General features: G+C 42.0%; 1 protein-coding gene and 1 non-coding gene across 3 annotated transcripts in view; one reads left to right on the forward strand and one right to left on the reverse strand.

Annotated features, from left to right (window-relative positions):
* Positions 1-358: 358 nt before the first annotated feature.
* Positions 359-16,156, reverse strand: part of LOC106607590 (dual specificity protein phosphatase 10) — a 28,153-nt gene continuing 12,355 nt past the window's right edge. For both annotated transcript variants that reach the window (XM_014204673.2, XM_014204672.2), the window contains exons 3-4: positions 6,660-7,046; positions 359-4,825 (exon numbers count right to left, since the gene is read on the reverse strand). In XM_014204673.2, the coding sequence (XP_014060148.1) occupies positions 4,560-4,825; positions 6,660-7,046 (653 nt within the window). In that variant the 3' untranslated portion in view covers positions 359-4,559. The remainder of the gene's footprint in view (positions 4,826-6,659; positions 7,047-16,156) is intronic.
* On the forward strand, positions 6,272-6,326 carry LOC123743598 (U7 small nuclear RNA). The gene has a single exon (XR_006770454.1). It is a non-coding gene; the product is annotated as a U7 small nuclear RNA (small nuclear RNA).

Genomic DNA, 16,156 nt, shown 5'->3' on the forward strand with positions numbered 1-16,156 from the left:
ATTCCTGCAGGTTTGGAGTAAATATAGGCCCATAAGTCCTGCAGCTATGTGACACAAGGTTCAATGGACGAGTGCAAATAATTCACAACTCTGCTTCGGTGCAGCGGCGACGTGACTATTCACATTTCAGTAGGCTGGGATAACTGGGAATAGTGCCACTCTTTATGGACTGTGTGGTAGTGTTACACTGTGGTGAAACTGTTGTTGTTATTGTTGTTGCTGGGTTATAATGTACATAACAATAAAATATTTACCCAAAATGTGTGTGCTTGCAGTCAATGCAACCAGGAAATGGAATCAAAAGGAAGAAAACACGTAAACATTTTTACAGACACAAAAACACACGCAACCCCAGATAAAACTTTTAGCCTCGGTTTATTTTAAACCTTACAAGTAGGGAAGGATTACAAAATTACAGCGCTTAAACCACAACTGTTTAAGAATAGAGAGGAGGAGAGGTTTATAGTCATAGATCCGTCATAGGGTGGAATATTAAGCAGGTCATGCAAAAAGGTGTTGTCCGGGAGAAGGCCTCCATTATAATAGCACCCTTTGTGAAAAAATAAAATCCAGCTGTCCATCCATAGGTCAGTGCAAAAATAGTAATGGATATAAATGTATGCATAGAAAAGTTGTGAATATAGAGTATATGCTTTAACTGTGGAAGTATAGACACACTCACTGTTAAAGTACATACACTTGTATAGTGACCCCCCTGTTCTCCCCAGAGTCTCCGAGCCCAAAGCAGAAACTCTTAAACGGGTCTAACCATAAACAGTCCCAAATCAAATATGACAGTTTTATATGGTTCTAATACAGAGGTGTCTTTCCAAATAAAAGCCATACACCGGAATCCCTTTCAGGGAGCTGTCACTCAAAACCGCCTTAGCGAGAGACACAAAAGTTGCCTCCCAAATGGCAACCTATTCTCTATTTAATGCACTACTTTCGACAAGTCTAACCAAAAGAAGTGCACTATGTAGGGCATGGGTAGGCAAATAGATTCAGCCGCGGGCTGATTTTTGTCAGAGCGGATGGTCGGGGGGCCAGAACATAATTTGAATAATTTGTAAACTGCAAATTGACCACAGCTAAACCCAAAAAGAGATTGCATTTGAAAAGAACAATAATTTAACATATTGATTACATTGGGATACGATTTTTCAATTTGTGAGAATACTTGGGAACAGATGTCCTAAAGTAAACACATTTTAGCTGAATTCCTGGTCATTTTAGTATTTTTTAACAAGAAACTAAAATCCCCCAAATCGCTGATATTGGGTGCCATTTGGAACGAGGCATAAAAGCTCGACATCCACAGTCATCGAGCAAAATTGGACAGACAGTAGAGAGTTATGAGCGTCTCTCATAAACCGTTTGTTTTCCAACCAGAGAAGAAGAATGTACAACAGTTACATTTATCAATCAAATACAAGACTGTAATTACAAATGAAAAGCAAAGATGTGCCGATAGGGAACAGGTTTAGGAACCAGTGGAAGAGAAATGGGGGTTTATATTTTTTACTTAATTGGTTCAGATGTGTACTTTTTTTGCAGATGGTTATCATTTCATATACTGTAAATGTATAAGCTACAAACGTGTGGTAAACTTTTGAAGACCTGTCATATCCACGTACAGTGATTGTATAGCACCAATATACACCAATGTACTGTAAATGATCATAGCAACTGAAGACAGGAAGAATAGGTGAGAATTCAAAAAATATAATTTATTACCCCTATACATACATATTTTGTGGATAGATAAATGCTTTGTACTCTCTTTAGCTGTGCAATCTCCTAAAGAGCACCTCAATTTGCTTACTTTGTCTTGTAGTCTCCCTCAACTCTCAAATGTTTTCTTGAGAGGACTATACGATGAATAATCATGAGGTTTGGGGTGCAGCAGTAGCAACAGTATGTATATAATCTATATGCAAAGTAACTTCAGTTCAAACCCCAAGGACACTGCCACACAAATATTATGATTGCGTGTGCAAAGCATATTTAAGTATACTTTTCCTAATTTATTCAGACACTAGTATATGACTCCATGTTTTGTCTTTGTTTCTGGGTCGTATTCATCAAGCACTAAATCAGGGATGTCCCAAAAAATTTGCCCGGGGCGGTCTTCAACGAGATCCAGAGTGCCGCACTGAAAATGTGTTATATTTCCACGGCAAAAAAATTTGCATCTAAATTTGCATCTATCCAAAATTTGAATCTATCCATCGTTTTTTTTTTCTTCAAATGTTCAATACTCCCTGACTATCTAGTTTTAATTTTGGTGAATATTAGCGAGCTGGATACAGTCAAGAAACTGTATAAATGTAGGTCCATTCGAATTTCCACAGTTTTGATTTGGTTTTAGTCATTTTAAAGTATATTGAGTTATCCCGCCCAATTTTGGACCCCCTTGTGCGCCGGACCCCCTTATCCAATGAAAACTTTAATTTCCATTTTCTGTTGCGAATATTTTGAAACATTGCATGCCTTATTGAATACGACCCTGTTTTGTCTTTCGTTGTATAATCTACCATTGTTTGAGTTGTCACACTAACGCTAATGCTAACGCTAGTTGGGGCCAAAACTGAGCATCAATATAATTAGCAGCTAAGTGGCTACACATCGCCTTGTTTGAAACAGCATGCATTATGCAAGGAAACATTTCAGTGACTCGTCTTTGATGAGATTCAAAAGCTCAGCGCGGGGTCACACACACAACCATCATAACAGAATGTTCTGCTTCAGCACAGCCTGCGTGGAAGAGGCCTAGACTATAAGTTGCTCAGGATCTCAATTATCAGATTTAGCACCAGATCAAAGTCATTTTAAAATACACATTATCTAAAGGCCTAATAGCCTTAAAAACCAAAGCAGCACAGATTCCATTAGTGAAATTTGGTTTTAAAACAAATGCTGTGACAGGCTCTTTGAAGTGAAAATGTGTGCAAACTGCCTTAATATCCTTTTGAATGTATCACAGAGTTGACTGCTGCTGCTGAAGGTTTGGTTTGCATCCGCAGGCCGTGTAGTCGACCCCAGCCTGAACGGCTGCTTCTGTCTGCATGCGATGATGGCCTGTACTGTACAGTGCCGCAAAAAGATCCAGTGGAGAAACGATAGGTGTTAGTTAAGGCATAGATAGAGGCACTAGTACTGAGCTTGGTGTTACACGAGGTGGCAGAACAAGAGCTCCCCGTTAGCTTAGAGGCAGGACTGGGAGGTTTCAAAATATTAGAAAGGGGTTACAGTACCTTCCTTCTACGACAGTTCTGACTTTTAACCATGACCCTTGATACAATGTCTCATTTGATGCCAGAGGCCCAATTCAAGGTCATCTCAGAGCTGTGTTATTTTGTAATGTAGTAAATCATACTCGGTCACATTCAGAGACAGGGTAAATGTATTAACATACACTATAAGGACAACTATACCAACATATATCTGGAGAGGTTAGACCCTACATTAAAAGAGGGACAAGTTAGAAGCGAGGGTAAATTATTTCAAAAGAAGCACAGAATAGTCCTCAAATCTACTTTACAACTGAAGTAATACTTAAAACAGGATAACCACCATTTTGTTTGAGGAGCAATATTATCTGCTTTCAGTAAACTTGTGGTACAAAGCTCTTTATGGCAGTAAATGTATTACTAAAAACAAATGGTATGGTTGATGGTGATGGGCAATGGAAAAACTCAGTTGGAAAACAAAAATTGCAGACAAAGTGAATGTTTTCATGTATAGTATTTTTGAAGAGTAAACAGAATGAAACAAATATACACACACAACTGAGACACTTCAAAAAATATATAACTATTTTGTCAATCTAATTTGTGCCAAATGTAACAGCTCAATTGTATGTGCCAAAAAATACGGAATTGACAACAACAATAAAAAAATTAAAAAAAAAAGTTACTTCATGTCAAATCAGCAGCGAGCTGGAAATGTTTAATCGTCATTGAATACCCATATATACACATAATATCAAGCTCTCAGGCGCAGTCCACTCAGAAATTATTGCACAGTAAGCCACTTTGGGCTTGTCATGGTCACTCCCATAAACTCCTGTATAAAAATAGAACAAGAACATCAACACACCAAACAAGTCTTCATCTTTTCTGATAGGCACTGCCTCGGCCAGCTCGGCCCCAGCCTGCCTGCAACATTAACCATGAGCCACAGCACAGTGTGAGCCTGAAGAGTTCAGTTTCTCTAACTACTAAATTGCTCAGTCCCCACAGAACATGGTGTTTTTTTCTCTCGAAATAGTTAATCTATTTTCCTTTCCTTCCATGTTTTTGCTCCTCCGTTGTCATGCACAGACAGCTTCCCACTGACCGTTTTCTCTCCCCAACACTTCAGATCCTCCGGGAAGCCGGCCAGTTCGGAACAGCTGGGATTTTTTGGCGTATCTCATCTCAAGAACTTTGGCACCCCTGTGACAGTCCCAAAAGAGCATGATTAGGAGATTCTGAAATAAAGATTTCTCTCTCAGAATCAGCCTTTAAGAGTAGCCTGTTGGATGTCCTCCTAAAACAGGAATGGTGGGTGTCCTCCTAAACCATGGTCTCCACCCCAATGAGCTTTGGCGTGAGGATGCGCGGCGTGACACCGTTGTTCAAGTCCTCCTCGAACTCAAGCAGCTGGCCCATGAAGTTAAGGTTGGGTGAGATGATGGGCCGCCGGGTCTTGACGAACTTGTAGGCGTCTGTCATGGTCATCCAGGTGTGCTTCATCAGGTAGGCGATGACAATGGTGGCCGAGCGAGACACACCCGCCTGGCAGTGGATCAAGAGGCCCATCCCTGCTTGCTGTGCTTCCTCTGAAGAAAGGAAAGAGAGGAGCATTTTAGGAGACTTTTAGGAGCGTTTTAGTGCTAAAGCATATGAAACATTGTACAAAATAGACTTCAACAGAAACAGATAATAATTTTAGGCTCTTTAGAATAGAACTCATCATAGCAACATAAAACATGCAGTAGTACAAAATAGACTTCGACAACATCACATTAATGTTTTAGTTATGTAACTAATGTGTCATATTTTTCCCTGCAGTCCGCTCACTCAAAACCTACACTGTGCATACGTTATACTAACTGTAGAGCTAACAAATCCATAATTTCCAAAGTCCGACAACCTACACAGCCTCTGATCGATAAAAACAAGCCATTTGAATATGTATCAACCAAGCTAAATCACTGACTTATTCCAATCATAATATGGCCTGAAAATAAATAATACAACTGAATCGATTCAATGAGATCCCACCACTGCCACCAACTGCAACCCCTGCCCTGCTCTGCCCTATTCACTGAGTCTACAATGCGTTATGCTCTTTCCATGACTAGACTGACCAGGTGAATCCAGGTGAAAGCTATGATCCCTTATTGATGTCACTTGTTAAATCCACTTCAATCAGTGTAGATGAAGGGGAGGACACAGGTTAAAGAAGGATTTTTAAGCCTTGAGAAAACTGAGACATGGATTGTGAGGGTGAATGGGCAAGACAAAATATTGAAGTGCCTTTGAACGGGGTATGGTAGTAGATGCCAGGTTTGAGTGTGTCAAGAACTGCAACCTTGCTGGGTTTTTCATGCTCAACAGTTTCCCGTGTGTATCAAGAATTGTTCACCACCCAAAGGACATCCATCCAACTTGACACAACTGTGGGAAGCATTGGAGTCAACATGGGCCAGCATCCCTGTGGAACGCTTTCGACACTTTGTAGAGTCCATGCCCCAAAGAATTGAGGCTGCTCTGATGGCAAAATGGGGTACAACTAAATATTAGGAAGGTGTTCCTAAATGTGTTGTAAACTTCTACTGTGCACCCACCCAAATAAGAAATACTACAGTTTACTATAGAATACTACAGTAAACTATAGCATATTTTAGAATACTATACATTAGTATCCCTCAATTATGTGTAGTACTTAGTATATAATTTTGTAGTATAGTATAGAATACTACAGTATTATCCACACAAAAAACACTGTAGTAAATACAACAGAAATGTCCTCAAAAACACTATATATGTTTTACTATGGTAAATGCTGCAGTATTTAATTTGCATATACCTTGCCAATTCCCCTCCCCCATATCCCAATTTGTGCTACCTGTTAGTGAAAAACCTACATGCCAAATATAGACCATATACTGTGTTCCCTACAGGTCATAGAAAAGAGTAGAGTACTAAACTCTCCGTTCAGAACCCAGTCCTTCCTTCCTTCCCGCCCGCCCGCCCGCCCGTCCGTCTGTCTGTCTGTTATGGAAAATTTGCTATTTTAGTATTTCTCCAGTAGATTTTCTCAAGGAGAAAGTCTCCACTTCTATGTCAAAGATAATAAAACAAAAACACTTTAGTAAATACGACAGTAATGTCCCCAAAAACACTACAGTAAATCCTAAAGTATAAAGACACTACAGTATACTTCAGTCCGCAAAAACACAACAGTAATTACTATAGTATATACAAACAAAAAAATACTGCAGTATTTATACTATATCAAACTATAAATACTACAGTATTCTACAGTAAAGTCAGCAAAAACAGTACAGTGAATACTATAGTATTCCTACCATTGTACACAATATAGTACTTTTTCATGTGGGCCAAGCCGCCATGCACTGACTAGTCTTGGAAAAATTTCCCACGTACCGATGAATTCAAAAGCCTCCTCAAAGTATTGGCGCAGGTTCTGCTTGTTGCTGTCGGTAGCGGGCAGCCGCTTGTAGCTGAAGAGACCCGTATCGTAATGGTAGAGCGGCAGGTGGGTGGTAACGTTAAGCACGAAGCTGATGTTATAACGCTGCAGCGTGTGGGCGTCCTGCGCGTCGTGCTCATTGCCCAAGTAGAGGAAGGGCAGAATTGGCGTCAGGTCGGCATTCTCGATGTCCGGCGTGGAGGGCAGGGACATGGAGTGAGGTAGCGCCCCCGTGTGGCCGGAGGCCTCACTGACGCCCATGCTGGCGTCCAGGCTCTCGTGGAGGTGGAGGGAGTGGTCACACAGGCGCTGGTGGTTCTGTCTAAAGGAGCTGAGGCCCCCTGGGTAAACAACAGACAACAGACAAGATGAGTCAGCGAAACATAAATACACTTAAATGTGACAATAAACTTAACGCCTGCAGGTATAATCCTTTCTGTCAATGGCAGGTTACTACTGTCTGACAGGAACATGTCTGCTACGAAATATTACTGTATTAAACAATCAAAAACAATCCATGTCCATCCTGTTAGCAGTTGATGTTATTCTTCAATAACACAAACTCCAAAGCAAATCAGGGGCAGAAAAATAGGTTTATTTGAGAAGGACAAATCAGATGTTACGCTGGGAGGTAGATTTTCAGTCTCCTCAGCTTTTCTCTACAGAACAAAGGAACAGGATGCCATTTATAACCCCCCACCCTAGCCTGGGGTTGACCAATCAGAAGTCCTTGCAGTACAACTGGGCCAATGGCCAAATAACAAGTATCCTGCTCCCGACTAAATGTACAGAACGTAGCACACGTAGCTCTGAGTTCAGGAGTGACATTCCACAGATTCTAAACAGCTGTTGATCTGAAAACCAACTCCTATTTACATTGACAATTCCCTATTGACCATTAGTACTATATTTCGTTTTTAGTACTCTCATCCTCTCATCCTATACGTTGTGTATTTATCTTCAAAATATTCTTAGAATCCAATTGATGTATCTACCTATTATTTGGTTGTTCTACCTTCTTTCTGGCCCATTTCTCCTCGTTTCTTCTTTGAAAAGTGGAGTTTTTCATATCAATGGAGTTTTTCATATCAATCTGATAGGGTGGCAAAATAGGTGACCAACTTATCATAACGTACACTTCTATAGCCTGAAGTCGAACACTGGGACACTCCAATCCCCCTTACTAACCCAACCATTCAAACCATATAATTTGTTTGCCATTTGAATTGGATATCACATCAGCTTGAAGGGAAGGCTTTGCACTTCATTTGTTTCTGTCTCTCAATCACCTACGGTCCTGGAGGTAATGTCCTATTTCCTTCATCATTTAGAGAGTGAGAGAAACATAAAACACGGCCCCAAGGCAATCCACACAGCATTCCCATTTTTTACCTCTGAAAAATAGCTATCATCACTCACCTCAGAGCCAAAGATGATGGCCAAATAAAGTTTATAAATGTTGAACATTTGTCTTTCTGGACATCTGCACTCCTTCAAATAAAACCGTGTAACGTTGACACAACGTTAACATAACGTTAATACACACAGGGCATGACGCCATCGGCACCCTGCCTCCCTCCAGAGCGGAGGAGGGTTAGGCGGAGGAGGGGGTGTTGCATAGGGGCCTGACACAGAGTATCAGTATCAGTTAACAAAAGCTAACATCATGCTAAGTGAGTTCATGGTATGGCCTCACCGGCTTCGCCCTAGAAATGGGGCAGGTGAGGATCTCCTATCAACTTTCAACTAGGGAGGATGTTGTCTATCATAAGAGGGTCATAAAATGAGTCTAACTGATAGGGCCACACTAAACAAACAAATTAAAGTGCTATGTTTCTCAAGTAACGCTTTTTCATCACTCTCTCACGCAAGTATTCCAAGATGGCGTAGCAGTCAGACGTCTTTGTCCTCGTCTTGTCGTGTCCTGTGTATAGATCTTTTTATATATTTTTTTCTTCACATATATTTATTTTTCTTAATCTCAACTTCAACATACTCTCCTGCAATCCGCCTCACCCAATGTGGTACGAATCTCCTATTTTCTTTACTTTTGAACCGGAACCCCCAACAGAAGCTAGCCAACTAACTAGCTACTAGCTAGTAGTCAGCGGTCATCAGCTAACCTATAGCCCGGACAACTCTTGCCAGTATGCACAGCGCGACTCAAACCAGAACAAATTGGACGTATTTTTCTCCATATCTCCGGATTCCTACTGCAAGTTCTGAACCTTTTCACCTGGATCATCGCAGCTAGTAAGCTGCTATCCGAGTGGCCACTCCTGGCTAACGTCTCTGTCCCGAAGCAAGAACCAATTAGCCTGGAGCTAGGCAAGAACCAATTAGCCTGGAGCTAGCCTTTGTAGGCCCATCTCCCCCGGCTAGCCGAAGAGGTCCATCAGCCACTCCTTGGGCTACAATACCTATTTTGCCAATTGGCCTGGACCGCTTTTACTGCCGACACGGCTAATCCACTGGCTAATCCGTCGCGACGTCCCCTGAATGCACATCTGCTAGCCTGATAGCTGCGGCCCGCTGGCTGTCTAGAGCATATCAGACTGTTAGCTAAAGAGGCCCATCGGACAAATTCTTTGGCCACTATACCTATTTTGCCAATTGGCCTGCACCCCTTTACCACAGTCTGCTGATCAATCACGACTGGTCTACCGACGTAACAGCACGAGGGGGCTACAACAGACTTCTTCGGTCGCGACGTCCCTCTAAGGCCCTATTGCTAGCTTGCTAGCCCCGGCCCGCTAGCTGTCTGAATTGCCGTGTCTCCAGCCCGCCGAGCTACTCACTGGACCCCTATGATCACTTGGCTACGCATGCCTCTCCCTAATGTCAATATGCCTTGTCCATCGCTGTTTTGGTTAGTGATTGTTGCCTTATTTCACTGTAGAGCCTCTAGCCCTGGTCAATACGCCTTAGCTAACCCTTTATTTCCACCTCCCACACAAGCGGTGACCTCACCTGGTTTAAATAATGTTTCTAGAGACAATATCTCTCTCATCGTCACTCAATGCATAGGTTTACCTCCACTGTATTCACATCCTGCCATACCTTTGAATGTACATTATGCCTTGAATCTATTCTACCATTCCCAGAAACCTGCTCCTTTTACTCTGTTCCAAACGTACTAGACTACCAGTTCTTATAGCCTTTAGCAATACCCTTATCCTACTCCTCCTCTGTTTCTCTGGTGATGTAGAGGTTAATCCAGGCCCTGCAGTGCCTAGCTCCACTCCCATTTCCCAGGCGCTCTCATTTGTTGACTTCTGTAACTGTAAAAGCCTTGGTTTCATGCATGTTAACATTAGAAGCCTCCTCCCTAAGTTTTGTTTTATTCACTGCTTTAGGACACTCTGCCAACCCGAATGTCCTAGCTGTGTCTGAATCCTGGCTTAGGAAGACCACCAAAAACCCTGAAATCTCCATCCCTAACAATAACATTTTCCGACAAGATAGAACTGAAAAAGGGGGCGGAGTTGCAATCTACTGCAAAGATAGCCTGCAGCGTTTTGTCTTAATATCCAGGTCTGTACCCAAACAATTCGAGCATCTACTTCTAAAAATTCACCTTTCCAGAAACAAGTTTCTCACCGTTTCCGCTTGCTATAGACCACCCTCTGCCCCCAGCTGTGCCCTCGACACCATATGTGAATTGATTGCCCCCCCATCTATCTTCAGAGCTCGTGCTGCTACAGTGAGGGAAAAAGTATTTGATCCCCTGCTGATTTTGTACGTTTGCCCACTGACAAAGAAATGATCAGTCTATAATTTTAATGGTAGGTTTATTTGAACAGTGAGAGACAGAATAACAACAAAAAAATCCAGAAAAACGCATGTCAAAAATGTTATAAATTGATTTGCATTTTAATGAGGGAAATAAGTATTTGACCCCTCTGCAAAACATGACTTAGCACTTGGTGGCAAAACTCTCGTTGGCAATCACAGAGGTCAGACGTTTCTTGTAGTTGGCCACCAGGTTTGCACACATCTCAGGAGGGATTTTGTCCCACTCCTCTTTGCAGATCTTCTCCAAGTCATTAAGGTTTCGAGGCTGATGTTTGGCAACTCGAACCTTTGGCAACTCGAACCTTCAGCTCCCTCCACAGTGGCTAGGCCACTCCAGGACCTTAATGTGCTTCTTCTTGAGCCACTCCTTTGTTGCCTTGGCCGTGTGTTTTGGGTCATTGTCATGCTGGAATACCCATCCACGACCCATTTTCAATGCCCTGGCTGAGGGAAGGAGGTTCTCACCCAAGATTTGACGGTACATGGCCCCGTCCATCGTCCCTTTGATGCGGTGAAGTTGTCCTGTCTTAGCAGAAAAACACCCCCAAAGCTTAATGTTTCCACCTCCATGTTTGACGGTGTTCTTGGGGTCATAGGCAGAATTCCTCCTCCTCCAAACACGGCGAGTTGAGTTGATGCCAAAGAGCTCCATTTTGGTCTCATCTGACCACAACACTTTCACCCAGTTGTCCTCTGAATCATTCAGATGTTCATTGGCAAACTTCAGACGGGCATGTATATGTGCTTTCTTGAGCAGGGGGACCTTGCGGGCGCTGCAGGATTTCAGTCCTTCACGGCGTAGTGTGTTACCAATTGTTTTCTTGGTGACTATGGTCCCAGCTGCCTTGAGATCATTGACAAGATCCTCCCGTGTAGTTCTGGGCTGATTCCTCACCGTTCTCATGATCATTGCAACTCCACGAGGTGAGATCTTGCATGGAGCCCCAGGCAGAGAGAGATTGACAGTTCTTTTGTGTTTCTTTCATTTGTGAATAATTGCACCAACTGTTGTCACCTTCTCACCAAGCTGCTTGGCGATGGTCTTGTAGCCCATTCCAGCCTTGTGTAGGTCTACAATCTTGTCCCTGACATCCTTGGAGAGCTCTTTGGTCTTGGTCCCTTTAAGAGTGTGCTCCTAATCTCAGCTCGTTACCTGTATAAAAGACACATGGGAACCAGAAATCTTTCTGATTGAGAGGGGGTCAAATACTTATTACCCTCATTAAAATGCAAATCAATGTATAACATTTTTGACATGCGTTTTTCTGGATTTTTTTGTTGTTATCCTGTCTGCCCTTGACCAGCACAAAAACATCCTGTGGCGTTCTGCATTAGCATCGAATAGCCCCTGTGATATGCAACTTTTCAGGGAAGTTAGGAACAAATATACACAGGCAGTTAGGATAGCTAAGGCTAGCTTTTTCAAGCAGAAATGTGCATCCTGCAGTACAAACTAGAGGTTGACTGATTATGATTTTTCACCGCCGATCCCGATACCGATTATTGGAGGACCACAGAAAAGCAGATACCGATTAATCGGACGATTTTTTTATTTATTTGTAATAATGACAATTACAACAATACTGAATTAACACTTATTTTAACTTAATATAATACATAAATACTATCAATTAGCCTCAAATAAATAATGAAACATGTTCAATTTGGTTTAAATAATGCAAAAACCAAGTGTTGGAGAAGAAAGTAAAAGTGCAATATGTGCCATGTAAAAAAAGCTAACGTTTAAGTTCCTTGCTCAGAACATGAGAACATATGAAAGCTGGTGGTTCCTTTTAACATGAGTCTTCAATATTCCCAGGTAAGAAGTTTTAGGTTGTAGATATTATAGGATATAGGAATTATAGGACTATTTCTCTCTATACGATTTGTATTTCATATACCTTTGACGATTAGATGTTCTTATAGGCACTTTAGTATTGCCAGTGTAATGGTATAGCTTCCGTCCCTCTCCTCGCTCCTACCTGGGCTCAAACCAGGAACACATCGACAACAGCCACCCTCGAAGCAGCGTTACCCATGCAGAGCAAGGGGAACAACTACTCCAAGTCTCAGAGCAAGTAAAGTCACCGATTGAAACGATATTAGCGTGCACCCCGCTAACTAGCTAGCCATTTCACATCGGTTACACCAGCCTAATCTCGGGAGTTGATAGGTTTGAAGTCATAAACAGCGAATGCTTGAAGCATTGGAAGAGCTGCTGGAAAACACACGAAAGTGCTCTTTGAATGAATGCTTACGAGCCTGCTGTTGCCTACCATCGCTCAGTCAGACTGCTCTATCAAATCATAGACTTAATTATAACATAATAACACACAGAAATACAAGCCTTAGGTCATTAAAATGGTCGAATCCAGAAACTATCATCTCGAAAACAAAACGTTTATTCTTTCAGTAAAATACGGAGCCGTTCCGTATTTTATCTAACGGATGGCATCCCTAAGTCTAAATATTGCTGTTACATTGTACAACCTTCAATGTTATGTCATAATTATGTACAATTCTGGCAAATTAATTACGGCCTTTTTTAGGAATAAATGGACTTCACACAGTTTGAGCCAGGTGCCAAACTGCTGCATATACCCTGACTGCTTGCACGGAATGCAAGAGAAGTGACACAATTGCCCTAGTTATAAGAAATTCATGTTAGCAGGCAATATTAACTAAATATGCAGGTTTAAAAATAAATACTTGTGTATTGATTTTAAAGAAAGGCATTGATGTTTATGGTTAGGTACCTTGGTGCAACGACAGTGCTTTTTTTGCAAATGCGCTTTTGTTAAATCATCACCCGTTTGTCGAAGTAGGCACCGCATCGATTATATGCAACGCAGGACACGCTAGATAAACTAGTAATTATGTTAAGATTGATTGTTTTTTATAAGTTAAGTTTAATGATAGCTAGCAACTTACCTTGGCTTCTTGCTGCCCTTGCGTAACAGGTAGTCAGCCTGCCACGCAGGCTCCTCGTGGAGTGCAATGTAAGGCAGGTGGTTAGAGCGTTGGACTAGTAACCGGAAGGTTGCAAAAATGAATCCCCGAGCTGACAAGGTAAAAATCTGTCGTTCTGCCCCTGAACAAGGCAGTTAACCCACCGTTCCTAGGCCATCATTGAAAATAAGAATGTGTTCTTAACTGACTTGCCTAGTTAAATAAAGGTGAAATATATATATATATTTTTTAAACACTCACTCTGAGGGTAAATAATGGAATGAGAGTCTCTTCACATGAGTCCTAAAGGCGTTGAACATTACTACAGTTGAATAAATCATAGTGACCACCACAACCTAGTTATGACGTTACTAGGGTGTGTGTGTGTGTGTGTGTGTGTGTGTGTGTGTGTGTGTGTGTGTGTGTGTGTGTGTGTGTGTGTGTGTGTCTGTGTGTCAAGATTCTCTAATGATGCATTACATAGCTTTCTCTTTCTGGATTTTTCAACAAATTAACAGATTTAACTGTTCAACCAAAATCATCTTTGAAAAAATTGTACTTGTATTGCACATATTCAAGCGGCGCCTTTCTTGTGGAGATGCGGTCAATTGGTAAATAGCTTCTTTTGAGAGGCGAGAGTGAGAATAGTAGAAAAGGCAGAATAATTTTCTGCCACATTGTGGAGAGAGGTGAGATCTGTGAAGCATCTTTCAACAATCTCATGGAGGAAAGCACCTTCATGTGTCTCTCTCACTTTTAGAAGCCTCCAGCACAGTTCCTCACTCATAAATTACAACTTCTCTGAAGCTCTGAGGGCTTCTCACAGTTTCCACTATTCAGTGCTATCCATCAACTGTAAGGTCCACAGTCTTAACATCAATCATGATGTTTGCTTATGACACATTTGACAGCTATATAACTCATTACTACATTTAAGTCTGGGTCACAGGGAAAAAAGCAAGTCAGGACTAGAAATGTTGCTGTTCTATGCATCAAAATATGCCATCCAAGATCCAACAACCATATTGATGTACGCCATTTGATGATTTATTATTCTGGAGAAAGCCCAATGATTAAACCGGAGACTGAGGTTGCGTCCCAAAAGACTGAGGTTGCATTCCAAAGATGGCGCCGACAGTCCTTAGGAAACGTTGAAGTATTTTTTTTAAATGTATTATTTCTAACACTGGTGGCCCAGAAAATCTTAAGTGTTATTGCATACAGCCGGGAAGAACTATTGAATATCAGAGTGAAGTCAACTTACCAGCACTATGACCAGGAGTACGACTTTCCTGAAGCGGATCCTTTGTCCGAACCACCCAGGGCATCTGAACTGATTCCAGAGGCTGACCCAAAACAACGTCGCCGTAGACGGTGCGGCCTTCTGGTCAGACTTCGGAGGCACACACACTACCCACCGCTTCCGAATATATTACTCACTAATGTCCAGTCTATAGATAACAAGGTAGATGAAATTAGGGCAAGGGTTGCTTTCCAGAGAGACATCAGGGATTGTAACATACTCTGTTTCACGGAAACATGACTCTCTCGGAATTTGCTGTCGGAGTCGGTACTGCCACCGGGATTCTTTGTGCGTCGCGCCGACAGAAATAAACATCTCTCTGGGAAGAAGAAGGGGGGGTGTATGTTTCATGATTACCGACTCATGGTGTAATCGTAACAACATACAGGAACTCAAGTCCTTTTGTTCACCTGACCTAGAATTCCTCACAATCAAATGCCAACCGTATTATCTCCCAAGAGAATTCTCGTCGGTTATTGTCACAGCTATGTATATCCCCCTTCAAGCCCATACCACGACGGCCCTCAAGGAACTTCACTGGACATTATGCAAACTGGAAACCATACATCCTGAGGCTGCATTTATTGTAGCTGGGGATTTTAACAAAGCAAATTTGAGAACAAGGCTACCTAAATTCTATCAGCATATTGATTGTAGTACTCGCGCTGGCAAAACTCTGGATCACTGCAACTCTAACTTCCGCGATGCATACAAGGCCCTCCCCCGCCCTCCCTTCGGCAAATCTGATCACGACTCCATTTTGCTCCTCCCTTCCGATAGGCAGAAACTCAAACAGGATGTACCCGTGACAAGGACAATTCAATGCTGGTCTGACCAATCGGAATCCACACTTCAAGATTGTTTTGATCACGTGGACTGGGATATGTTCAAAGCCACAGAGAATAATATCGATTTATACGCTGATTCGGTGAGTGAGTTTATAAGGAAGTGCATAGGAGATGTTGTATCCACTATGACTATTAAAACCTACCCTAACCAGAAACCATGGATAGATGGCGGCATTCACACAAAACTGAAAGCGCGAACCACTGCATTTAACCATGGAAAGTCTACTGGGAATATGACTGAATACAAACAGTGTAGTTATTCCCTCAGTAAGGCAATCAAACAAGGTGAAATGTCAGTATAGAGACAAAGTGGAGTCACAAATCAACGGCTCAGACACAAGACGTATGTGGCAGGGTCAACAGACAATCAAGGACTACAAAAAGAAAACCAGCCACGTCAGACATCGACGTCTTGCTTCCACACAAACTAAACACCTTCTTTGCCCAGTTTGAGGATAATACAGTGCCACCTACCAAGGACAACGTGTGCTCTCCTTCTCCGTGGTCAACGTAAGTAAGTAAGTAAGACATTTAAAACCTCTTGGGGCTAGGGGGC

Source organism: Salmo salar, chromosome ssa06 (assembly GCF_905237065.1).
Source record: "Salmo salar chromosome ssa06, Ssal_v3.1, whole genome shotgun sequence".
Lineage (NCBI taxonomy): Eukaryota > Metazoa > Chordata > Actinopteri > Salmoniformes > Salmonidae > Salmo > Salmo salar.